The sequence below is a fragment of the Geotrypetes seraphini genome, chromosome 3 (assembly GCF_902459505.1).
Source record: "Geotrypetes seraphini chromosome 3, aGeoSer1.1, whole genome shotgun sequence".
In the NCBI taxonomy this organism is placed as follows: Eukaryota; Metazoa; Chordata; class Amphibia; order Gymnophiona; family Dermophiidae; genus Geotrypetes; species Geotrypetes seraphini.
This window is the reverse complement of record NC_047086.1, coordinates 115575473-115601478: the sequence shown is the minus strand read 5'-3', so window position 1 is coordinate 115601478 and position 26006 is coordinate 115575473. Positions and strand designations below refer to the sequence as shown.

Sequence of the window (26006 nt, the reverse complement as noted above, 5' to 3'; positions counted from 1 at the left end):
GAGGAATATTGGACAGTGGTGAAGGGAATGGAGGGAGAGATGTGGCATAATGCTGGAGAGGGGTGATAGAAGGAGAAATGTTGGGCGTGGGGCTGGTGGGCAGGCACGAAAGATGAGAAAGAGATAAATGCTGGACCATGGTAGGGGGAACCAATGGACAGCAACAGAAGAATTTACAGAAGATGGGAAAGAGGAAAAAAGAAACTGGGACCAACTTTATGGAAAAATAAGTCTCCAGACAACAAAGGTAAAAAACGGAATTTATTGACTAAAATATGTTAGCTTTGGGAAATGTATATGGCAGATGTCTTTGTATTGTGTTCAAAAGAAAAGGAAATGCATTTCTGGTTTTATTTCTACAGTGTTGAAGTACTTGTTGACCCTTGCTGTGACTGGTGGGGATCCCCAAGCACCGCCAGCAGAGGACCTCCTCTAGAGATGGCCAGAACTCCCCTCCACCAAGCGCAGCAGTCGCTGGCAGCATCCATGAGCCACTGAGGTGCCAGCATCTGTGACTCAGGGACGCTACTGCTGCCTGCCAAGCTTGGCAAAAGGGACCCCCGGCCAACTGCAAAGGAAGTCCTCAGCTGACAGTTTGTGGGTTCTCATCAGCTGAGTATTTATATTTTATATTTACATTAGAGGTTCTGGTAGAAACCCATTTACAAAGTATGTATTCTTCCCAATTAATTTTTCCAAATTAGTAAAGTCTCTTTGCTTATTTGTAAATGGGTCTCTACCAGAGCCTTTAATTCAGTAGCATAATTAAATAAAATAACTATTTCTGAAGTTTATAGGGAAGGGTGGTGACGGAGGGGATTATTTGCGGGGACGGGTGGGGACGGAGGGGATTCCTCGCGGGGACGGGTGGGGATGGAGGGATTCCTCACGGGGACGGGTGGGGACGGAGGGATTCCTCACGGGGATGGGTGGGGACGGGTGGGATTTTGGCGGGGACGGGTGGGATTTCTGTCCCCGCGCAACTCTCTACCACTGAGCTCTAAAACTGTGTTTGTTTTGTGAGAAGTTTTCATAGCTCACTATTGCTCAGAACTGAACTGTTTGAATGCTGCTTTTTTTAAATATATATATGAACAATTACTAGGGCTTGTGTTGCAGCCTGCAACTTAGTAAGAAAGAGGTTGGTTTTTTTTTTGCTTTTTCCTTTTTGCTCACAGCACTGCTGAGGCCCAATGCAAGGCCCCAGGTGGGGCAGGGTTTTTTAGCTGTAATGTTATAAAGGACTATGGCTGGTGCTTTCACAGTTTGTTTTGCTGGAGAAATGATTTGTTTGTTTTTTGAACTGCATTGCTTTTGATTTGAATGCAGCAATGTACAGGGACTGAGAACTGTTTTAAGTGGGAGAAGTTTGTCAAGACCTTGGGTGGGAATATTTGAATATTGCATGATATTTGTATGAAGACAAACTTGGCAGTTCTCCTGCCCCAGCTCAGGAGCAGAGTTGAGGGCCTCCTGAACATTTACTTTTTTGCTTTGGTGTTTTGTGAAGTAAAGCAGTGAAGGTTATTACACCGTGTTTGGTGAGATTAACTCTCTAGGGTAAGGCCTAGGCCCAGGTGAGGTCTAGCTGCAAGAAGCTGTGCTGCACTTGCTATAGCACAGATACTTTGTATATCCTGATTTGCTACCAGGATTTTTGCTTTGGAGTTTTTTCTTGTGTTATGTTTGCATTCTGATTTTTGTCCTATTGAGGAATAAAGAACCCTGGACAGGATTCTGACAGGGGTTGAACTCCCCCCCCCCCCCATCGTGTTTCTGACTAATTACCTGGTTTACTTTTGACTATTTTATTTGATATTTTGCCTGTGGGGACTGTCTCCTTATCGAGCAGCACGCCAGTGCAGTTTTCCTGTGGTCCACTCGGGGCACTATCCGCCTAGTCCAGGGACCAGTGGCCAAACCCCACCCCCACCCCCAACAGCAGCAGCAACAGTACTAACTTAAGTGGGGTGGTTCCCCCCCCATTACCCACACTCCCTCGGAGCACTTTAAAATTAAGTATAAGTCCGGTGCGCTAATGTCCTGCACGCGATTGTCTGCTCGGTATTGTTGGCGCTCGATTGTCTCGTGCGCTTTTGTCCCGTCACCGTATCCTCTAATACAGGGGTGTCCAACCTTTTGGCTTCCCTGGGCCGCATTGTTTGAAAAAAATTTTCTGGGGCCGCACAAACGCTGCAGCAAGACAGAGGAGGGAGCCGGCAAGACGGTAAACCCTGGAACCAGCAGAGGAAAACACTGCATCGCCCTCGACCGAGGCTACACAAAATACTTCATGGGGCCACATGTGGCCCTTGGGCCGCAGATTGGGCACCCCTGCTCTAATATTATGCCTCATTCACTTGGCAGGGATGTGCACTTTACCTGAGCAACCAAGGAATCCATCTTAGGCTGAGCGAACATTTGTTGACACTCCTGTGCCATAGGATACAGTCCAGTCATTGTCCTGGCTACCTTTATAGAGCCATCAGGAGCAAGCATCCCAGTGCTCTATGACTAAAATATTCATATTAAAAAGCCAGGGAAAAGACATGGGCTGCACTCTTACTCCGCTCAGGATAGAACACTGAGTAAAAGGGGCCTGCTGGGAGTCTAATTCTAATTCCCGCAGGGAGCCAGTAATGATCTCTAATAGTGCCAAAGGCTTGAACATCTGGCATACTGTGGGATCCTCCCATAGGTGATCCTATATCTCCTAGCAGGGAAGACTCGCTCTGTAACAGAAAGGACATAGAGACAGATCCCTCGCCCTCTGAGTCCCTGTCAGAAAGGTCCACAGGATCCTTGTCAGCTGCTGCCAATGACCCTGATGTACCCTTGGAACCCAAGTCCCTTAGTGCACCCTCTGGCTCACTGCCAGACCTCATATAAGGATCCAGCTATCCAAATAAGCCCTCCACGTGAAATTAACAAATTCAGGAGAAAAAAGCTTTACTAGGCACCCCTGAGTCCTCTTTAGGTAACTCCACCTTATGTCTCTTGGGCTTCTGGGAAGAATTTTCTCTCGGTAGACAGACCCCCTAAAAGTTCCTCAGCCTCAAAACCAAAGAAGAGGCTAAGACTGAACTACTGGTCATCTCACTCCAGAATACCCTGCTGTTAATTCTTCAGCAACACAGTCTCCCAATAGCTCCGCCTCCTGCTAACATCAGCAAAAGCCGTTGAGCTGTTAAAATCACCTGGGCAACGCCGGAGGTGCCAATGGCCATGCGCCTCCTAGTCACGCCGATGAAGGAGCATCATGGGACTGAAACTGTAGAATGCCTTGCCCTCTACTCTTCATATAATGTCCAACTTTGGATCTTTTAAAAATGAGCTTGAAACCATTTTGTTCTTATGTGCCTATGGGGTCTCCTTGAATGTATTCTCCTCCTAATCATTTGGGACTTATTTTCATTGTAACTTGTCCTTGACTGTTCATTGTCTAATGTCTCAATTTAATACTTTGTGTGTTTGTTGTAATCCACCTAGAACTTTGAATAGTGTGGAATATAAATATACAAATAAATAAATGCAATCTAACCACCAGTCTACCTCCTCTTTTGTAAATGCTACTATCATTATCTACAATGATCTACCAGTGCAAATAAGAACCAAATTTAGTTATTTGAGGTTTTGTAAAAAGTTGAAAACTTTCTTATATGAATTTGTTTAAATTGTATTTTGATTTAAGCTGTTTAAATTGTGTGTGTGTGGGGGGGGGGGTTGTTTTTTTTTTTTTTTTTTTAAATCTTCAAATAGATTGTGTATGGCTTCTTTTGATGTATTTTGAACTATTTGGTATTAGTACAATTCCTAAATCCTGTATTAGATTTCTATAGCACTACTAGATATACACAGTGCTGTATACATTATATTCAGGTACTGTACTTTAACTGTCCCTAGTGCACTCACAATCTAAGATTTGTACCTAGGGCAATGGAGGATTATGTGACTTGCCCAATAAGTTGCAGTGGGAATCAAACCCAGTTTGCCAGGATCAAAGCCCCCTTAGGCTACTCCTCTATGCCAAGAGACCATGGATATCTTTGCAGATGTGATTTGCTTGCATTTTTTTTGGTATAATTCCCAATGTTCCTGTTTTGCTTATTATTTGTTATCCTGTTTTGGGCTTTTCTCTTTTTTTGCATTACTTATTAAAGGAAAAAAAAAAACCTGAACTAAAAAATTCCACAGATATTTTAACATAAGAATTGACATATTGGGACAGCCCAAAGGTCCATCAAGCCCAGTATCCTGTTTCCAACAGTAGCCAATCCAGGTCACAAGTACCTGTCAAGATCCCAAAGAATAAAACAGATTTTATGCTGCTTATCCTAGGCATAAGCAGTGGATTTCTCCAAGTCATCTCAATAATAGCTTATGGACTTTTCTTTCAGGAAATTACCCAAACCTTTTTTAAACCCTGCTAAGGTAACTAATTCCAAGTACATAAATGTTAGCTGCTCAATATTTAAAACCATTTAACCTGACAAGAAATGCATTCAGTGGGAAGCTCATAGTCCTTCTGCATCTCCTCCTTAACAGCTCTCAAATGGTGCTATGTAGGAATATGTGTGCGCTATAGGAAAATATACAAACACTCCAAAAACATACCAATTGTACAGTATTTTACTGCAGTTGAAAGTGGGTTCAGAAGAAAAGATCCGGTTAACATCATTAAATCCATCACATATCAGCTGAACTTCTCGTTAATTCAAGGAGTGCAAATAACTTCAGAATGCAAAATCCCTTACAGTATCCTCAAACATGCAGTTTTAAATTAACTTCAAATCCAAACTTTGAGCAAGAAGGAATAATTCAAGAAAATGAAGCACTTCTGTTTTGAGAAAAAAATATATATACATGTATATCTATATATAGAGAAGATTTTATCCTTTCAAATTGAGTCAGAAATTACTGAGTTTTATTTCCCAAGGGAATTATGCCACTTTTATAAAGAAAATTATGCTAACCCACAAATTGCTTTCAACAATTCCAGCGCTTCTTCATTTGACCACTTGAATATCAAAGTTCTTGAAGATTATAAATATAACTTTTTATAGCTCTTATTACGTACTGTGAATGGTGAAAGCGGGCCAATCTTGTGGCCATAGCGCCGAACGGCCTCTCTGATGTGGCTGGGCTGGATGGCACTGCTTTGAGTCTCTATACCACAGGCTGCAGCACTCTGCAACAGAAAAACACATAAATTTTTGCTAAATCAAAAACACATAGGCTTACAGTGCATAAAATATGAAACTAAAAACCTTTTCAAAATGTCCTATTATTCTTTTTTTCCTTCTGGGAACACATTGTTTCTGTCATACACTATATTAGAAAAAAATATACCTTTAGCAAATCAAAGATGACTTTTTACATGACTCCTCCTTAGCAGACATGCAGAAGGCTAGATTATTTACTTAAATTGTTCATGTTATTACAGGAAGCAAATGAAAGTCCAGTTTCAATGTAGTGCAGAAAAAAACCAAAACCAAAACTACTTTTAAAAGACACCAAGATACTCATTCTTAATGCACAAAGGGAAAGGGATTTGGATTTTATCTCAGGCCTTTTCAGAATTTCAATGTGAGGTGTAAAATGTATTTCCTTGTCCCTAGATGGTTTACAATCCTGGGCTTCCCTCAGCCCACTGTTCTAACCACTAAGTTACTCCTCCATCCTACAGATGCAGTAGCATTGTGAACCAATGTTCAAACCACAAGAGATATGTTTTCATAGCCATTATCTAAAGTAAATTGACGTGTCTGAAAATTGCATTCTTCTGCCTGACTAGAAGTACACATAGATTTATCACACAGAACAATGCACACACTTTTAATCGCCTTTAAGATAAGAGATCAAAATTATAACGAATAGGAAAAAAATTTTATCACGTAACTCCTCTCCTAAAAGAAGATCATTGGCTACCAATTGCCCACAGAATCTCCTTTAAAATAGCACTATTAACATTCAAAATATTAACAACTAAAGCTCCATCATTCCTAGAAAGGTATATTATTCCATATACTCCAACTAGAAGTTTGAGATCAGAGGACAAAAATCTTCTAGTAATTCCATCGCTTAGAATAATAAATACTAGACAAGATATGATCTTTGCTGTTACTGCGCCCAGAATATGGAACTCTTTACCAGTATTTATTAAAGAAGAAAAATTGCTAAGTAAATTTAAAGGACTGTTAAAATGCTGGCTGTATAAGGATGCCTTTGAGACATAATCCTTGCCAGATTCTCTATTGATCCTGCTCGTTGCAGAAATTTTTGTTTCTTTTGTCCTAGGCCTTGAGAAACTAAAATTCTTTTAGTTTCCTTTTATTTTTTTAATTATACTTTAAAAATTCTTACCCTCTCATTGTACTTACCTTTTATGTTTACTTTACTATGCCTATTATAGTTCTCCCCATTTCCCCTATGTATAAGTCTGTAAAGTCCGTGCGTTTGTTGTAGCTAATAATCGAGATCTGTTTTTTAATTGTAAATCGCTTTGAATTTATGATATTGTGATGCATCAAAATTTTAATAAAACTTGAGAGTTACATAGGGTCAGAAATTCCACTTATCCCCATAACTACTATTTCATCCTCACAATTAATCTCCTCCATTCCCACCTGTACCCGCAAGTAATTCCTTCAATACCCCACCCAAATGACAGATTAGGTTCTTACCTTGATAATCTGGGTTCTGTTAGGACACACAGGAGTCGGTACTTGAGCTGTTGATTCCCATTTCCCGCGAACTGCAGAAGAGTATCACTTTAGGAACTTGAGGGTCACGTGATGCAGCCTGTCTGAGCAGACGTGCGATCGGAGAGCTCCTGCCCCACGGACATATAAACCACGCTAAAATCAGCTTCTCCTGCACCTGGACGGGGACTGCATGATTTTTTTCAATCGGAGACTACTTCCTGCTCTCCGGCGATCCTTTTAAGCGGGTACATCGGAACGGGGTATACCAGTAAAAACAGCGAAAGGCACCCGGGATAAGCCCTCTCTCACCCCCCTCCAAGATGGTGGCGGAACCGGCTAACTTTACCATACCCGCCGGAGACTGGATCGCTGACATCACGCGGTCAGTCTCCGCGGCGCTGGTGGACAGGCTCAATAAGATTCAGTCGGCTGTGGAGGAGATGAACGAGAAATTTGATTCCCACAGCCGACGGCTCACCAAAGTGGAACAGCGAGTGTCCAACCAGGAAGACACGTGTGCGGGCCTAACCACCCAGGTGGCTGAACTGAAAAAAACGTCCCGGGAGTTGCTGGCCTCCCTGGAGGAACAGGAGAACAGAAGCCGCCGAAACAACTTGCGGATGGTCGGGCTCCCGGAGACGGTAAGCGATCAGGATCTGTATACCGTCTTTAGTAAGTGGCTACCTGAACGCCTGGACCTGGCAGGGGGCGCCGAGGGCTTCGCCTGTGAGAGAGCCCATCGCATCGGAGCCAGGCCGGCGGAGGGGGGAAAGCGATGACTGCTATAGCCCGCTTCGCCTGCTGGAGGGAAAAGGAGATGATTCTCCGGGCATTTCGCAGGGCGGGGGCCCTGGATTACAAAGGCTCTCGGATTCTCCTTTTCAATGACTACTCTGTGCGGGTGGCGGCCCAGCGCAGGACCATGGCGCCCTTCTGCACGGACCTCCACAATAAGGGAATCAAGTTCGCCCTGGTTTACCCAGCAAAGATCTGGATATGGCATGAAGGCAAAACCCTCAACATAACCACCGGAGAGGAAGCCAAGGCATTTCTAGCCAAACTGCCTGCTTGACGTAATAGGCGAGAGTGCCTTTACCATCTACTTTCTGCGTTTCCTATTAGACTGAGCTGTGAGCACTTGAAGCCTGGACCGTAGGGCTGACACTTATCTACTTACTTTCACATACAAGGTTCGGGGATGACAGACCCCGGTTACAGAGGTGGAACCACCTTTTTCCTGCTTCAACCCTGCCTCGGAGGACTCGCTTGGGAGGAATGTGCCGGGCCTTTGTTTCCAGTGTCTGCTGGGATTCTTATACCACCTCAGCACCATGTCCCACCTTGTGGATCTTTTGCGACGGAATCGGTGGTGGAATTTCTGGCCATTGTAACTACCCCTTGGCTGTACCTATAGACCTTGTTCAGCACCTGATAGGGATCTGTTACTGACTTTATTATGCTAGTGCTTAAAGCCTTGCGAATCTGGCTTTACCTTTTTTTTTTTTTTTTTTTGGGATGTGCGGTCCTACGGGATGCAGAAGGGGAGTTTACTGGGGGTGGGGGAGGTCTCCGGATAGGCTGGGGGGTACATATGGGTATGTATGCTGGCTGGGAGGGCTCAGCATGGGGGGGGTGGGGAGGGGGGAGATGGGATGCTGGGGGTTTGTGTTTGAGTCAGGAATGTGTGTGGGGGGGGGTTGTGTAGGGGTATGGTTTGCTGGCCTCTGGGGCACTGGGTTACCGAGGGCGGCGAAGCTTAGCTGGGAGGCTTCGTCTGCGCCTATCTGTTATTCTTGCACATGTGCAATTCCTGTATGGCTGGTGGAGAATGGATGAATCTTTACGCTCTCGGAGGGATGTTTTCCTCTGGGTTTTTGCGAAGTATATTGTTTTCCTCTTTATGCTATGGCTGATTTAAGGGTTGTCACCTTTAACGTTGATGGCATCAGGTCCCCAGTTAAAAGATCTCGCATACTCACGAGCTTGCGTAATTTGAAAGCGGATGTGGCTTTTCTGCAGGAGACCCGCCTAACTCAGATTGAACATTCCAAATTGCGGAGAAATTGGGTCGGGGATGTTTACATCCTCCACTTCTGGGGGTCGACAGCGGGGGGTAGCAATTCTGCTACACAAGCGGTTGCCCTTTGTCCTGCATAAACAATTAACGGACCGGGAGGGGAGATATGTTATTATCCTGGGGGAGGTTTGGGGTCTAAAGCTGCTGTTCTGTAACTTGTATGCCCCGAACTCTTACTGTCATAAATTTTTCTCCACAGTTCTTTCCATGGTATCGGCTTACCCAGATTACCAGGTGATCTTGGGGGGAGATATGAATATCACTGCAGACCCAGGGGTGGATTGCAAACCTCCTAGGGGCAGCTTGAGGGACCATGACAACAAGGGGGTGGGATTTCTGGCACAGCACTTAGGCCTGGTGGACGTCTGGCGGGCACTGCACCCGTATGATTCGGACTTTACCTTTTACTCCCATGTCCACAAAGTGTACGCCCGACTGGATTACATCTTACTTGACCAACGGCTGTTCTCCAGGGCTACTAGATCGGAGATTGTGGAATCCACGGTTTCTGACCACGCCACCGTGGATCTTACTCTGACCCTTGCAGCGGGCAGCAAGGCTTCTTCCTGGAAAATGGCGCTGCATTTGTACCATGATCAGGAATTTCGGACCTACCTGCGGGCGTGTTGGGTAGACTACCAGGCCACTAATGATACTCCTGAGATAGGGCCGGTATCCTATTGGTACGCCTCCAAGGCAGTCCTGAGAGGGCACGTGATCGCATATACGGCTGCCAAACACCGGGCTTGGGGAGCAGAGCTTCTAGCGCTTACGCGTCAGCTACACCAATTCCGCAGGGCCCATATCTCCTCTCTGTCGGAATCCGATAGACTGGACTATAAGAAAATTTGAGAACGCATTGAGATTTTACTTCATCAGCGGGCGGAACGGACACTTGCGTTTCAACGGTATAATATGCATAGGTGGGGGGGGGGGCAAGACAGGGAAACTTCTGGCAAACCTAGTGCGACCGTATAAAAAATGCCAACTCATCACTGCAATCCGCGACACTACGGGAACTCGGCATGAGGGGGAGAGCCAAATTGCAGAACAGTTTGTCAGGTACTATGAGACCCTGTATGGTAAACGCCCGTTGGATGAGACTGCTCTCGCGGAATTCTTCCGGGGCCTATCTCTACCACACCTGGAGGAGGATCAGGCTGCATCGCTGAGCCTACCTATATCCGAAGCTGAACTCCGCGTCTCCATCCGGTCTCTCAAACTGCCGAAAGCGCCAGGTCCCGATAGGTTTGGACCTGAATATTATCGGATTCTTGAGGACCTGGTGGCGCAACCCCTGAGTGAAATGTATAACGCGGTAGCGGAGATGGGAGGCCCCTTTCCGGATAATATGGCCCACATAGTTCTGCTCCCAAAGCCGGGCAAGGACCCGGATCTGGTGGGGTCGTTTCGTCCCATTTCCCTTCTAGATCAGGACATTAAACTCCTGGCCGTGAGTTTGGCGCGGCGTTTGAATCGTTTTCTACCTGATCTTATTCATCCAGACAAGGTTGGGTTTGTACCAGGCCTCTACGCCTCTATGAATTTGCTGAAGGTCTTGGGCGCGATTCACGACAGGGTGGGTTGGAGTGGCCAAGAGGCGGTGGCAGGACTGGATATGGAAAAAGCATTCGACAGCATCTCCTGGAATTACCTTTTTTGGGTCCTGCGCAGGGGTGGTTTTCAGGGTGAGTTTCTGGCCTGGGTGACGGCTCTATATCATAACCCTAGGGCGCGCTTACTGATTAACGGGGGTCTGACTGGGGATTTTGGTCTGCAGAGGGGTACGAGACAGGGCTGCCCTCTTTCCCCCCTCCTTTTTCTTTTGGCTATCGAGCCCCTAGCAGCTAAGGTCCGACAGGATGAGACCATCCAGGGCATTGTGGTGAGGGGGCAGGAATGCAAAATCAGCTTATTTGCTGACGACATCCTACTTTATATGGACCAGGTTCCCCTGCACCTGCCCAGAGCCTTGGCGGTGATTCGAGCCTTTGGAGCCTTGTCTGGTTTACAAGTTAACTGTAGCAAGTCGGAACTCCTATTGCTGTCAGGGGGCCCGGCGCAGCCTTGGCATGCGGTGTTGCCCATTGCACCCACGAATAAACCGATGCGCTATTTAGGAATATACCTTAGTACTGATCTGCCTACTCTTTACAATGCCAATATTCGACGACAACTTGAAGCTATTGGAAAGTTGTGCCAGGCCTGGCAGGAGCTACCATTGGGTATCTTGGGACGGGTAGCTCTGGTAAAGATGGTTTTGGTTCCGAAACTTCTGTACCCCTTGCAGACTATGCCTCTTTGGCTTAGCAGGCGGGATGAACTTGCTTTTAAATCTACTATTTCTCGTTTCATTTGGAGGTCCCGAGCCCCCCGGATAGCGATGTCCAAACTTACATTGGATAAATGCCTGGGGGGACTTAATGTCCCGGATATTCGGCTTTATAATGTAGCGTCTCTCATTCGCTGGATCCATGAGGGTTATACAGGGTGCTATCGTTACTCTCCCCGGGGTTGGCTAGCGAGCTGGAGCTCCCCTTTTCACTTTATGAATACATTACACCGTCAGGACGATCCCGGGAGGCGATATCTAGTTTGCTTTCGTTTTTTACGACCGTTTAGATTGGCATGTTTCAAAGTTTCAAGTTTAATATATCTCTTGATTGATCGCTTAGTCAGATTTCAAAGCGATTAACAATTTAAAATACATTCATTAGCAATTACATTCATTAGCAATATAAACAATACAATACAAACTTTGAATAGTGACATTAAGTTAAAAACTAAAACATCATTTAAAAAACATAGGGAAGAAAGGGATAGCAAAATACAACTAGGAATAGTAAAGCAATACAAGGAAAAGTATAAAAGGAAGATAAATTAAACATAATTTAATAATATGTAATCTGTGGCCTAGGGGCTACTAAAAGCATCTTTAAAAAGGAAGGTTTTTAAATTACTTTTAAATTTACCGAGGTCCTGCTCCATACGTAAGTAAATTGGGAGAGAATTCCATGTCTGTGGGGCGGTCACAGAAAAGATGAATTGCTGTCTGGTATTAATGATTTTAAGCGATGGAATGGTTAAAAGATGTTGCTCATTGGATCTTAATGTTCTAGATGGATGGTACGGAATTAATGATTTATATATAAATGCTGGGGTTTTGTATAAAAGAGTTTTAAAGGTAAGTAAACAGAGTTTGTATGTTATCCGGTGATTGACTGGGAGCCAGTGCGCATTTTTCAGAAGTGGTGTAACGTGGTCAAATTTTTTTGATTTGGTTATGAGTTTAATAGAGATATTTTGGATAATTTGAAGACGTTTAATTTCGTTTAATGATATTCCTTTAAAAAGAGAGTTACAGTAATCTATTTTTGAAATCACCAGAGAATGAATAAGAATATTTAGTGATTTCGGGCATAAGAATTTTGAAATGGATCGAATCCTGCGTAATCTATAAAAAGTAGATTTAACAATGTTACTGATGTGGTCGTGAAAATTTAGTTTATTATCGAAAGTGACTCCTAGAATTTTTGTATTTTTAACTATTTGAAGGGGGACATTTTTTTATAGTGATAGGAGCAACGAGTTCAAGATTTTCTTTCCACGGAAAAAACATCACGTTAGTTTTTTTGATATTAAGGGCAAGTTTATTTGTTTTTAACCAATTATGTATTAGATCTAATTTTTCATCGATCTCTTGAATATCCGATTTTTTATTGGTATCTATAGGATGCAGCAATTGGATATCATCTGCATACGCAAAAACTTGAAAACCTATGGATTGACATAAAGTGACTAGAGGGGCAAGAAAGATATTAAATAGTAATGGAGAAAGAATAGACCCTTGGGGAACCCCATAAGTAGTTGATGAAGATTTTGATAGCAGGTCTTTAAAGAAAACGGTAGATGTACGGTCAGTTAAGTAGGATGTAAACCAAGAAAGGACTTGGTCCGAAATACCAATAGAATGGAGTCTATCAAGAAGGAGTCGATGGTCAATTGTATCGAATGCGGCGGAGAGATCAATAGAGATTAATAGTGTTGATTGATGGTGGTCTAAGAAATATTGGATTGAGGTAGTCATACCAATTAATGAGAGTTCAGTATTGTGATGATGTCTAAAGCCAGTTTGGTTAGGGTATAGGGCATTGGTTTTTTTCTACGAAATCTGAGATTTGATTGAAAACTACCTTCTCTGTTATTTTTGCCAAAAATGGTAAATTAGCTATAGGTCTGAAATTAGATAGGTCTTCATTACTAGCATTCTTATCTTTGAGGATAGGTCGAATAATTGATTTTTTCCATGTTGCTGGCACTAGTGGCGGCGCAGACAGCAGCTGTCATCGGAGGTGTCTCCTTTTGTATGTCTGGTAGGCAACTCCAGGTTTCAGCCGGGTTGGGGTAACTCAGTATTTCAGCAATGGGCGGTTCGGGGCTGCGAGACGATGGAGGACTTTCTTGATGTATCCCCCGCCAGATTCCCATCCTTCCAGCAAACATGGGACGCATGGGGCCTTCCCTCTTGCTATTTATTTTCTTACTTTCAAGTGCGTCACTATTGGGATGTTGAACGCAGAGGAGGTGATGGGGTCTGGGTTAAGGGTCCTCTGGATACTCTTTTCTCGGCTACCCCGCCAATAGCTAACTCCCTTGCTCACTGGTACCGAGTCCTTAAATCGTCTCTTCCCCTATCAGTGCTTACCCTTGTGCGCTCCTCCTGGGAACGGGATTTGGGACAGGATATTTCCGAACCTCAATTTTTAGCTTGTTTCAGCACTTTATACTCTTACACTAAGTCCGCTGACTTCCAAGAACTCCAATATAAGATTCTCCACCGGGCCTACTTCACTGCTCAGCAAGGGGCCCGTCTGGGGCTCTGGGATAGTGATTTCTGTGTTAAATGCAAGAACCGAGTAGGTACGTACCTTCACTCTTTTCTGGAATGCCCCCAATTGAGTATCTGGCAGGAGGCTCTCACCCTGCTGGAGCGCGCTGCGCAACGTACTGTTGAATGGGACTATGGGTTTCTTCTTCTGGGTCTGCAGACCTCCCTCCAGGATCAAGGTTTCACTATCCCTCAATGTAGATTCTTCTATAATGTTATCCTCGTAGTGAAAAAGCTGATTTTGACTTATTGGATGTCGGTGGAACTGCCTCCGATACCCCACTGGAGGAGTAGACTTCGGGAAGTGGCTCAGTTTGAAATTCGATTGTATGCTAGGTCCCCGAGTGTGCTTAAGCAGCATTACGTTGGCTTGTGGGAGAGACTGAGGGACTTGGTGCCATCACAAGAACAGGATGGGGGACTGGCGCCTGTTTAGTTTTTATTTTGTGTTCTTCCTGCAACACCCCTGATATACTCCATTACCTCTTCTCTCTATCATGCTTTGGTGCCCCAGGGATGGGGGGGAGGGTAGGAGGGAGGGAGGGAGGGGATGGGGGAATGAGTGTTCTGTTTGAGCGGTGTGGATGGTGCAGTGTGTGAGTGGTGTTGTGAGTTATTTGCGGTTTTCATGGGTTTTTTGTATAATATATAAAAAGGTGTGAGATCGCCGTCCCTGCTGGGCGGCTTTATCTATTTCTGTTGTCCTTCATCGCTTTAGTTTCCGATGCCCTCGATGCCTCTTTTTACTTGTTACATACTGTATCTGTGTGGGGGGATCTGTTTGGGAGGCTTTGCCTCTGCTACTGTATTTTCGCTTGTCATGGACTACTTTTGTCCTATTGTTGTTGTCCTACTTTTGTTGTTGCGCCCTGTTGGGTGGTGTATCTTTCACTGCTAATAAACATACGTTAAAAAAAAAAAAGAACTTGAAACTTCTCCCCTTCTGCAGTGGAGAACAGCACCCTCTTCAGTTAGTACCAAAACAATCAAACTCCACTGAAACAAAAGAAAGGAGGAGGAGAAGCATGGGGAACTTCCTTGGCAACAAACATATTCTAGTCTACTCTGAAACTTAATAAATAGAAAAATGATTAATAAACAATTAACGAGCAAAGAGTGAACAATAAATCAAGCATATGAATAACTAAGAGCCAATCTGCTAAGCGCAACAAGCAGAGGCTACAGGACCTTCCCAAGAGAAAAGAGAACATAAGAAGTTGCCTCCGCTGGGTCAGACCAGAGGTCCATCCCGCCCAGCGGTCCACTCTCGCGGCGGCCCATCAGGCCTATCACCTGTGTAGTGGTCCCTGACTATTCCTATAACCTACCTCTACTCCTATCTGTACCCCTCAATTCCCTTATCCTCTAGGGCCCCCCTCCACACCTGTTCCTGAAATGTGTTTCTGCTTAATCTTAAATTCAGTAGAAGAGGTCCTGAGATGGACATTGGCAATGTCCAAGGCAGAAATCAGGCAAATCACAAAATTCCACACAGGGAAGGTAGTTTGGACTCCTGTGCATCGTAATGGAACCCAAATTATCAAGGTAAGAACCTAATCTGTGTGGCTCGGGAAGAAAGACACAGCCCTGTGCCGTGTCGAAGTGGATGCCCAGATAAGCCAAGCACTGAGTTGGCTGAAGGTGACTTTTGGAAGTTGACTATCCAGTCCCGGTCATGTAAGATGCTCACCACTTGCTATACCATATGCTCGTAATCCTCCAGAGAGGGGGCCCTGATCAGCCAATCATCTAGGTAAGAATGCACCTGGACCCAATCCTGCAAAGGTGGGCTGCTACAACCACCATCAGCTTGGTAAAGGTGCAGGGAGTTGTGGTGAAGCCAAAGGGGAGTGCTATGAATTGGAAGTTGCACTGGAGCATATGAAATCTCAGATATCTCCTTTGAGCCAGAAAGATGGGGATGTGAAGATATCCCTCCATCAAATCCAGATAGAACATAAGAACTGCCATCTCCGGATCAGACCTTCGGTCCATCAAGTTTGGCGATCCGCAAACGCGGAGGCCCAGCTAGGTGTACACCTGGCGTAATTTTAGTCACGCATATCCCTCTATGCCTCTCGTAAGGAGAAGTGCATCTAGTTTGCTTTTAAATCCTAGAACGGTGGATTCTACAATAACCTCCTCTGGGAGAGCATTCCAGGTGTCCACCACTCATTGCGTGAAGCAGAACTTCTTGATATTTGTCCTGAACTTGTCCCCCCTTAGCTTCAGTTCATGTCCTCTTGTCCGTGTCACATTGGACATTGTAAATAATTTTTTTTCCTGCTCTATTTTGTCGATTTTGAAAGTCTCGATCATATCCCCTCGCAGTCTCCTTTTCTCAAGGGAGAACAATCCCAGTCTCTTAAGTCGTTCCTCATATTCAAAGTTCTCCATAATAGCTTTGTTGCTCATCTCTGCACCCTCTCCAGCAGTTTTATGTCTTTCTTTAGGTTGGGAGACCAATATTGGACACAGTATTCCAAATGTGGTCTGACCAGTGCCCTATAAACCGGCATTATAACTTTCTCCGATCTACTCCCAGAGCCACAGCTGCTAAGATGGAAATGACTGTTTCCATATGAAAGCGAGAAACTTTTAGGGCCTCGTTTACAGATTTCAAATCCAGAATAGGCCTCCATTCTGTGCCTTTCTTTGGCACTATTAAGTACAAAGAGTATCTGTGTGATCCTGATACTTCTTTGGGAATTGGTTCTATAGCATGATTGTCTAAGAGTTGTTGTACTGTAATGTAAAGCTAGCTATCCTCTTCATAACCTCTAATTTCTTATTATGTCCTTCCCTCATTTATTGAATTACCTGTAAACCGTGCCGAGCTCTATCTTTGTGGAGATGATGCAGTATACAAACTTAAGGTTTAGTTTAGTTTACTGTTGCTTGGACTTTGACCTCCTTCAATGGCTATCCGGCCGGGGAGTCAAGGAACAGATCTGGAGGGGACTGGAAAAACTTGATCCTGTGCTCCTCCATGATAATGTCCAGAACCCAGTAGTTGGACGAGATCTGTTCCCATTTATTCCAGAATGTCGAAAGCTGCCCTACAATATGAGGAGCAACCATCTTCCTGGCATCATTGTTGCTTCTTAGAGGTTGAGCCACTATGGCAATCCACAGGGGGCTGGCACCTATAACTGCCAAATCTCTGTCTGGACCTCTGATAGGGCCTTTGAGAAGAGTGCCAGAGGAAAATTGGTTAGATCTCCTAGAGGCATGAAAATTGCCTTTACCGTCCCCAGCAGGGCGACAGGTCCTATTATCCAAAAGGGATTTTGGAGCGACAATATGCCACAATGGCCATGAGGTTGTCTAGTCCTTTGCTAAACAGCATCTGCCCTTGAAGAGTAATTTGCTGAGAGTGGCCTTGGAGAATGAGTCACCTGTCTGATCCAGGGCATCTGATGGACAGAAATGGCGTAAGCCAAAACCTTACTCATGACCCTGATGATGTTGTAAAGAGCATCAACCACATAATCCACACTTTCCTTAAACATGTGGAGATAGGAGTCCCCAAGCTCTGAGGGAACTGTCCGCAGTCTGGTCTGTCAAGCCCGCACTAGAAAGGAGGCAGTTGCTGCAGCTTCGATACCCAAAGCCAGCATTATAAACTGTCTTTTCAGGATCGTATCCACTCTACGGTCTTGTGCATTCTTCAGCATCACTCTACCTTTACTAGGAAGGGAAGTGCTCTTGGTCACCTGTGTTACTGTGGAGTCTATCTTTGGCTGGATAAACAGCTACTGGAAGTCCGGAGCCATAGGTTAGAGCTGAGACATAGCTTTGGCCACCTTAAGAGAGCTTTCAGGTGCTTCCCATTGGTTAGTTACCATGGAGGTAAGACCTGGAAGAGCAGGAAAAGAAGTTTGTCTGTGCTTAAGAGGCACACACGATGGAGCACTGTGAGATAGAGGGTTCCTGGGCATTGAGCTTCAATATAGACAGGGTGTCAGAAATGATATGAGAAATTGAAGCTGACCTGAAAAGGCGATGCATGGAGGGATCATCACTGTGATCCATCGCCGCTTCTGCCCCCTGGCTGCTAGACCCCATCAGGAATCCCAAATCATCAATCATCACAGGAGAGCCTTGCGATAAGAAAAGCATGGAAGGGACTTCAAATCATCCCAGTCCTGCTCCGAAGGATTACTGACACTGGAAACTGGCATGATATGAGGTGGGATGCCTGCATGGGAGAATGATCCCCCTTAAGTGAGTAGACATTTCCGAAGGCAGCAAAGTACTTCCTAGTCCTGTTAAGTAGGCTTTCCATAAAATACTTACTAAGTCAGAAAAGCCCTGCATTGAGGGACCTGCAGCTCCTTGTGTAACCCCAGACTGAAGCAGAAGATATGAATCATCCACCACTACATGCTTGCGCTTCACCCCATCACTATTTAGCTCATCTAAGCAGGATCTCTTCCCTTTAGACCAGCTTTTCTGGAATTTCGGGAGTTCCAAGACTTTGGAGGACAGCCTGGAGGCTGAGCCTGAAACTTCTGCCCCTTCTTCTGTGTCCCGTGGAATACAGCCACTCCTCAACCAGCAACTCTGCGCAACTAACACAGGATCTGGAACTAGAAAGGCCTGGAACATTCATATGAGGTTGTCACAAACAAAAATGAGTGGTTTGGAGGTAGAAAAAATTAGTTTTAATTTGGATCGCTAAAAATCACAAAAAAACCCCAGCGTGTTGGAGACAAAAAAGTGAAAAAATATCAATTTTAGGGTTTTGGAGGATAGAAACCCAAAAGCTAACCCGGAAAACTAAAACTACAGACATCCCTCCCCCCCACTCGATGTTTCCCATAGGGAATAATGGGAGTACTCATTGTGACTTCAGGTGCGTGTTTGAATCAGTCTGGCTACAGGAAAAGGATTTCTGCCTCAAAAATTGCATAGACCCCCAACCATCAAAGGAATTGTTCAAGCTGTTGGTTGGCTGGATCACAACTAAAGCCTCCTACCCCTGAGATTCCTCACAAAACAACTAGGGGAGAAATTACGCAGCCAGCTCTCTGATACCCAGAAGGTTCTTACTCAGGGCCCACACAGCCTGTGCTCAAGCCTCCTATAAAATCAGCAGGCAAGCCATTGCCAGAGGGATGGACTCTGAGCTCCTGAGGGACCCAAAGCAGGCTGACTCCACAGGTACTTTATGAGAGTGGCTTGGAGCAGCAGTTCTCCTATGCGGGACTGCGTCTTTACTCTGATGGAGTATGCCCGGGCAGGGAACCTATGAGCAAAATTTACCAACAACCTGCTACAGTTAAAAAGCTAAGTACCAGGCAAATTAATTGTTCTTTTATTGCTATTAATTTGCACACTAAGCACTTTAGGATAAGGAAATAAGTTATAAGAAATAAAAATAATTAATTAAAGAAAAATTTTTTAAATTAATTTTAAAAAGATTGAATAATGAAATAAAAAATGATGGGAGTACATGGGACCTATGATAGCTCATGAATTGGTTGCATTGACAGGACAAGTTCTATAATCAAACAACTATGAGCACTTGAGGTCAATATTCCCTATAAAAATATAAAAAGGATAGAGTTTACTCTCTATTAGGAACACACTAGAAGCATGCACTAATGTTGCCATTAGTGTGCACCTAATAAAAAAAATGGCATGTATGCACTTACCAAAACCTATTTTGTAGGCAGTAAGGACTTGCACACAAATCCTGCATTAACCAGTAAGTGTGCAGTAATGTAGCTGTGCTGAGTAGTGTCCAATCTTTACCCCAGACAAACCCCCCAACAAATTTGAAAATATATATTTTTAGTGCATAGTTAGAACACACCATGCTAAGCCATTTTAGACTGTGGTAAGTTTAAAATACATCCACTTAAAAACTAGCAAAACAATTAATTCAAATAATGTTTCCCTTATAAACATTGGATTTCACTTAAAGTATAATAAAAACCTTCTACTGCAAAAATGGTGTCACATCTGTCATACTATGGTAATGACTGTTTAAACAAAAATGCTTTGAGTTGTTTCCATAAAATAACATTGGTTAGCAGCATCAAATCCATAGGTAATGAATTCCATAATGTTGGTTCTGCTACTGAGAACACACATGAGCAAGTGTCAGCCAGATTAACATATCAGTGAATCAGTATGAGTATGTACATTCTCACCATTTAGCTCCTCTCCCCCAGATCCATCTGAGAAAATCCACCTACATATTATCCATCCTTGCAATATGCATCAATCCTCTATAATAAAACCCTAAGCGCGCATGTACACTTAGGATGGCATGATCATTGCCACCATGGTCTCTGGGTCCGTGCCGAATTCCATTTTCGAACACGCCGGTGACTCCCCCCTCCCGCCCTCACTCACCAACTGTTGCCGCAGCCGCTACTCCTCTTCAAAGCAGCCTGCTGAGGTTCACGGCCGGCTGTAGCGAACCTTGCAGGCCGCTCTGCACCTCGGTAGCATGTTCCCTTTGACGCAGGGGATCGCATCAGAGGGAACGTGCTACCGATGTGCAGAGAAGCCTGCGAAGCTTGCTACAGCCGGCCGCGAACCTCAGCAGGCTGCTTTGAAGAGGAGGGCAGATGCGAACGACCAGGAAGCCGGATGCTGGACAGGGGGAACAGGTAAGGGGTGCTGCTGGACAGGGGGAGCAGGGAAGAGGTGCTGCTGGACAGGGGGGGATGTAACAGGAAGGGAGGCCTACTGCTGGAAAGGGGGGATCAAGGAAGAGGTGCTTATGGACAGGGGGGGATGTAACAGGAAGGGAGGCCTACTGCTTGGCAGGGGGAGCAAGGAAGAGGTGCTGCTGGACAGGGGGGGAAGTAACAGGAAGGGAGGCCTACTGCTTGGCAGGGGGAGCAGGGAAGAGGTGCTGCTGGATAGGGGGGGATGTAACAGGAAGGGAGGCCTACTGCTGGACAGGGGGGATCAAGGAAGAGGTGCTTATGGACAGGGGGGGATGTAACAGGAAGGGAGGCCTACTGCTTGGCAGGGGGAGCAAGGAAGAGGTGCTGCTGGACAGGGGGGGAAGTAACAGGAAGGGAGGCCTCGTATACATCCTAGAGTACTGATAGAATTGAAAAATAAACTTGCAGAGCTATTGTTTTTAATTTGTAATTTATCTTTAGAACCCAGCATAGTACCAGAAGACTGAAGAGTGGCCAATGTAATACTAATTTTTAAAAAGTATTCCAGAGGTGATCTGCTATCTGTGCAGGGCAAATGTTAGAGACTATTATAAAAAAACTAAATGACAGAGCATATACATAATCATGGATTAATGAGAGAGTCAAGGAATTTAGTCAAAGGAAATCTTGCCTTACCAATCTACTACATTTCTTCAAAGAGATGAATAAACATGTGGATAAAGGTGAGCCAGTTTATATTGTATATCTAGATTTTCAAAAAACATTTGACAAAGTACCTCATGAAAGACTTCTGAGGAAATTAGAAAGTTATAGTATAGGAGGTCATAAGAACATAAGAATTGCCGCTGCTGGGTCAGACCAGTGGTCCATCGTGCCCAGCAGTCGGCTCACGCGGCAGCCCTTAGGTCAAAGACCAGTGCCCTAACTGAGACTAGCCTTACCTGCGTATGTTCTGTTTCAGCAGGAACTTGTCTAACTTTGTCTTGAATCCCTGGAGGGTGTTTTCCCTTATAACAGCCTCCGGAAGACCATTCCAGTTTTCTACCACTCTCTGGGTGAAGAAGAACTTCCTTACATTTGTACGGAATCTATCACCTTTTAACTTTAGAGAGTGCCCTCATGTTCTCTCTACCTTGGAGAGGATAAACAACCTGTCTTTATCTATTAAGTCTATTCCCTTCATTATCTTGAATGTTTCGATCATGTCCCCCTCTCAGTCTCCTCTTTTCAAGGGAGAAGAGGCTGTTTCTCTAATCTCTCAATGTACGGCAACTCCTCCAGCCCCTTAACCATTTTAGTCACTCTTCTCTGGACTCTTTCTAGTAGCACTGTGTCTTTCTTCATGCATGGCGACCACTGGATGCAGTATTCCAGGTGAGTGCTGGTTATAGGATAGAAAATAGAGAGTAGGGTTAAAAAGTCAATATTCTTAATGAAGAAGGGAAAATAGTGGGGTCCCCCAAGGGTCTGTGCTAGGACTGCTGCTTTTTAACAATGATCTATAGATGGAAAAAACTTGTGAGATTACTGATGAAACAAAGTTGTTAAATTGCAAGAGAACTGTGAAAAATTGCAAGAAGTACCTCCATGGACTTGTGAGACTGTGAATCAACATGGCAGATGACATTTAATGTGAGCAAGTGCAAAGTGATGTATGTGGGAAAAAAGAATCTGAAATATAGCTATGTGATGCAGGGTTCCACATTTGGAGTAATCGCCCAAGAAAAATATCTATGCGTCATCACTGAGAATACGTTGAACCCTCAGCTCAGTGTGCAGCGGTGGCTAAGAAAGTAAATAGAGCATTAGGAATTATCAGAAAAGGAATGGAAAACAAAGATGAGAATGTTAAAATGCCTTTATTGCTCTATAGTGCAGTCACACCTCAAATTCTGTGGGCAATTTTGGTTGCCACATATCAAATAAGATGTAGTGGAATTAGAAAAGTTTCTGGGAAGGGTAACAGAAATGATAAGAGGGATGGGATGACTTCTCTATGAGGAAAGGCTAAAGTGCTAGGGCTCTTCAGCCTGGAAAAAACAGTTCAGGAGATTAAAGGTTTATAAAATATTGAGTGGATTAGAACAGGTAGATGTGAATCACTTGTTTATTCTTTCCAAAAATACTAGAACTAGAGGGCATGCAATGAAGCTATTAAGCAGTAGATTTAAAACAAACCGGAAAAAAATGTTTCTTCACTTAATGTGTAATTAAACTCTATAATTTGCTGCCAAAGAATGTGGTGAAAGCATTTGGCTTAGTAGGGTTTTAAAAGGGTTTGGATAATTTCCTAAAAGTCCATAAGCCATTAACAAGATGGACTTGGGGAAATCTACTACTTATTCCTAGGTTAAGCAGTATAAAATCTGTTTTATTCCTTGGGATCTTGCCAGGTACTTGTGACCTTGGTTGGCCACTGATGAAAACAGGATACTGGGCTTGATAGACCTTCGGTCTGTCCTAGTATGGCAACTCTTATGTTATTGAATTTGTTGAATATACATATGAATGTACATATATATCTATTTTCAGTATTTCTGAGAGCTGTTTGATTATTGGGTGGTATGTTAGCATATGTTATATAGGACTCTAGCCGACTCTTGTCAAAATTTATCACCCAGCTGAGCCCCTCCAACAGGCAGATTTTGGACCAATCAGTCAACCAAGCAAAGATGTATCCATATCCCTGCCTGTGAAGATGCGCTGCCACTGCTGCGATGACCTTGAAAGGTTGCAGGGTACCACCGCCACGCCAAAGGGCAGAACCCTGAACTGAAAGTGCCTGCCAAGGACAAAGAAATAGAAAAAGTGTTTTTAAGACTCCTGAATTGCAGGGTGAAGATATGCCTCCACAAGATCCAAAGTAAAAAAAAATAAAAAATCACCCAGTCTGACCGAGAACACAGATTTAAGTGTCTCCCTACGGAAACACAGGACTCAAGATGGATGCATTAACTTCCTTTAAATCTAATATGGATTAGAAGTATTCACTCTTCTTGGGGGCTATTAAATAAATGGAGATGCAGCCCTCACTCTGCTCCTGGGAGAAGACTAGCTCCATAGCTCCCAGCTTGATTAACTGCTGCTGTATGACCTTTGCTACTCTCTTTTGAGGGGTAACTACAGGGGGACACCATAAAGGTGTTGGAAGGTTATGAAAAATTCCAGGGCTACTTAAGCTACATCATCTCCAGGACACACTGGTCAGAAATGAGGAAGACTCATTTATCATAAAACAGGCAGAGCCTGCTGTCCACCTGCTCTTGTAGTTTTGGGTTTTCTTCTCCTTTTCCATATGTAGGCAGTACTTAAAAAAAACAAACCCAAAACTACAGAGTCAATAATGAGCTCTAATAGTGCTAAAGGTTTGAAAGCCGACGTACTGGAGGATCCTCTTTTTGGTCGAGGGCCACCGTTGCTTCATTTGTACTTGCTCCTGTGTAAGGCTTCATATTGCCCAGCAAGGAAGACTCACTCTGTGGCAGCAAGGGCATACAAAAAAGATCTCTTGCAATCATAGGATCCTGGTCAGCCTCTGTCAATGACCCTGATGTGCCCTGGGAGCCCAAATCCCCTTGCACGACCCCTGTTTTATTACCAGAGCTCATATGAGGATCCCAGCTATCCAAATGAACTCTCCACATCAAATTCAGGAGAAAAATTAGGCAGCACTGAGTCCCCTTTAAGTAACTCCACCTTACGTGTCTTGGGCTCCTTGATTTCCATTATCTTAGGCTTAGGTACCCCACTTTTCCAGGGCTTTGAGAGGGGTTTGCTCATGGAAGACAGGATCTCCAAAGGATCCTCAGCTCTAGAGATCAAAGAGGAGGCTAAGTCTGATACTCCTGCCCTCTTCACATGCTGCATGGCATGTGGCATAAGGGCGCTCTTCTGGTGTCAATCCAGTGCAAATTTGGCATGGATTAGGGGTAAAAGAGCCTAAATACTCAATCACCGCTAGTTTTGAGGCAAACTGAGGCGATTTGAAGGATCTGGAAAGCTTTGACAAAAATTGGGAAATCTAAAATGGCCACCTTAGCAGTATTTTATTACCATAAAAATGGCTCAAAAACACGTTAACTAAAGGTAAAAAAAAAACCCTCAGAAAAAAGGATTTTAGAGGAGGGGAACCCTACATGATGTGGCAGAAACCTTAAAAAACAGTTTTTTTCAGACCCCTGCCTTCTGATTTTGCCCACAGAGTGTAATAGCCTTACTCACTGTGGACGTACTCTGAAGGTGCTGCAGCCTGCCTCAGCTAAAAAACGTAGCTGGATCTGGGAGAGGAATCCCTGTCTCAATCTGTCAGTCCTCCAAACTTTGAGATCTTTGGGCTGCCAGTCGGACTAAAGTTGGAATGATCTTCAATCCCTGCAGAATGATGCACGTGAAGGGAGGAGGCAAAATCACAGCTGGCACCCTGAAGAGTCCCACTGAGCCCCCTAGGGATGCCTAACAGCCTGCATTCAAGCCCCTGCGATTCAGTAGGCAAACTAAGCTATTAGAATGGGGTGCTAAAAAGTTCTCAGCCCAACCAAGAAGGGAATGATGTGAAGCTATGAAACTTACAAGTTATTCCACATATTCACCCCTAAGTTCAACACACTTGGCACATCATGTCTAAACCCTTCCAAAAAATACTTTGATATCTGCTCACTGAAATACTGCTCCGATGCTGCAATCACCTCCACATTACTTGAAAAGTGTCACCCTTTCAAACACCTTTTAAGGTTTGGAAACAGAAAATACTTGGAATAAGATCTGGTGAGTAGGGTGGGTGGTTTGCACTGAAAGAGTTATTACAACACCTTCCAGATCCCAAAATACCATGGCTATGACCTTTCCTGCTGACTTTTCAGTCTTTGAATTTCTTTGGCCTTGGAGAACCTGAGTACTGCCATTGCATAGACTGCTGTTTTGTCTTAGGATCATAGTGGTGTAACCATGTTTCATCAATAGCAACTAGTCATTCCAAAAAGTCAGCACCAGCTCACTGAAAATGCTGCAAAATCAACTTGGAAGTTTCCACTCAACATTGTGTCTCTTCAGCATTCAAACATTTGGACACCCACTTGGCTGACAGCTCATTCCCTGGATATCTGTAGTGTCTCAGTAATTGTTTTAGCCAACAGTTGCTGATCTGCAAAAATCAGGTCATGGACATGGAATTTCAGGAGTAGACACCGTTTGTGGCCTCCAAGACTTTGCTGCATCTTTGTCTTGAAATTTCCACGCTGAAAATTTGTACACCCCTTCTTTACTGGGGAGTACAATGCTCATTTGTCACTCAATGCAATCATCATATTTATGGATTTCCTTTGGAGTTTTCTTCTACAGGAATAGGAAATTCATGATGGTGAGGAGTTCCACATTTGAAAATTTCATACTTTTCGTTGACATGGCTCAATCAATGATCTGAAACAATGTCAAGATGAAACAAACCACAGCGGCGATACGACAGGTGTTGGTGTGCAGTTTATTTAGCAGTCATAAAAAGTCTGTGTGTTGGCTCGACACGCACATGTTTCGCCCAATTTGGCCTGCCTAGGGAGCTTTATTTAATATATTCAAATTCTTGAAAGATGTTGACTATAGTAAATGATACACCTCATAGAAGTGTTATGAATTCGAATCATGATACCGTAGCGATAGGTGTATCATTTACTATAGTCATATCTCCACTGTGG

General features: G+C 44.2%; 1 protein-coding gene across 3 annotated transcripts in view; it reads right to left on the bottom strand.

The window, feature by feature from the left end:
* The window catches only part of SUPT3H (SPT3 homolog, SAGA and STAGA complex component), an 827513-nt gene that overhangs the window by 156285 nt on the left and 645222 nt on the right, over nucleotides 1-26006 (bottom strand). For all 3 annotated transcript variants that reach the window (XM_033937114.1, XM_033937116.1, XM_033937115.1), the window contains exon 11: nucleotides 5078-5188. In XM_033937114.1, coding sequence (XP_033793005.1) covers nucleotides 5078-5188 — 111 coding nt within the window. The remainder of the gene's footprint in view (nucleotides 1-5077; nucleotides 5189-26006) is intronic.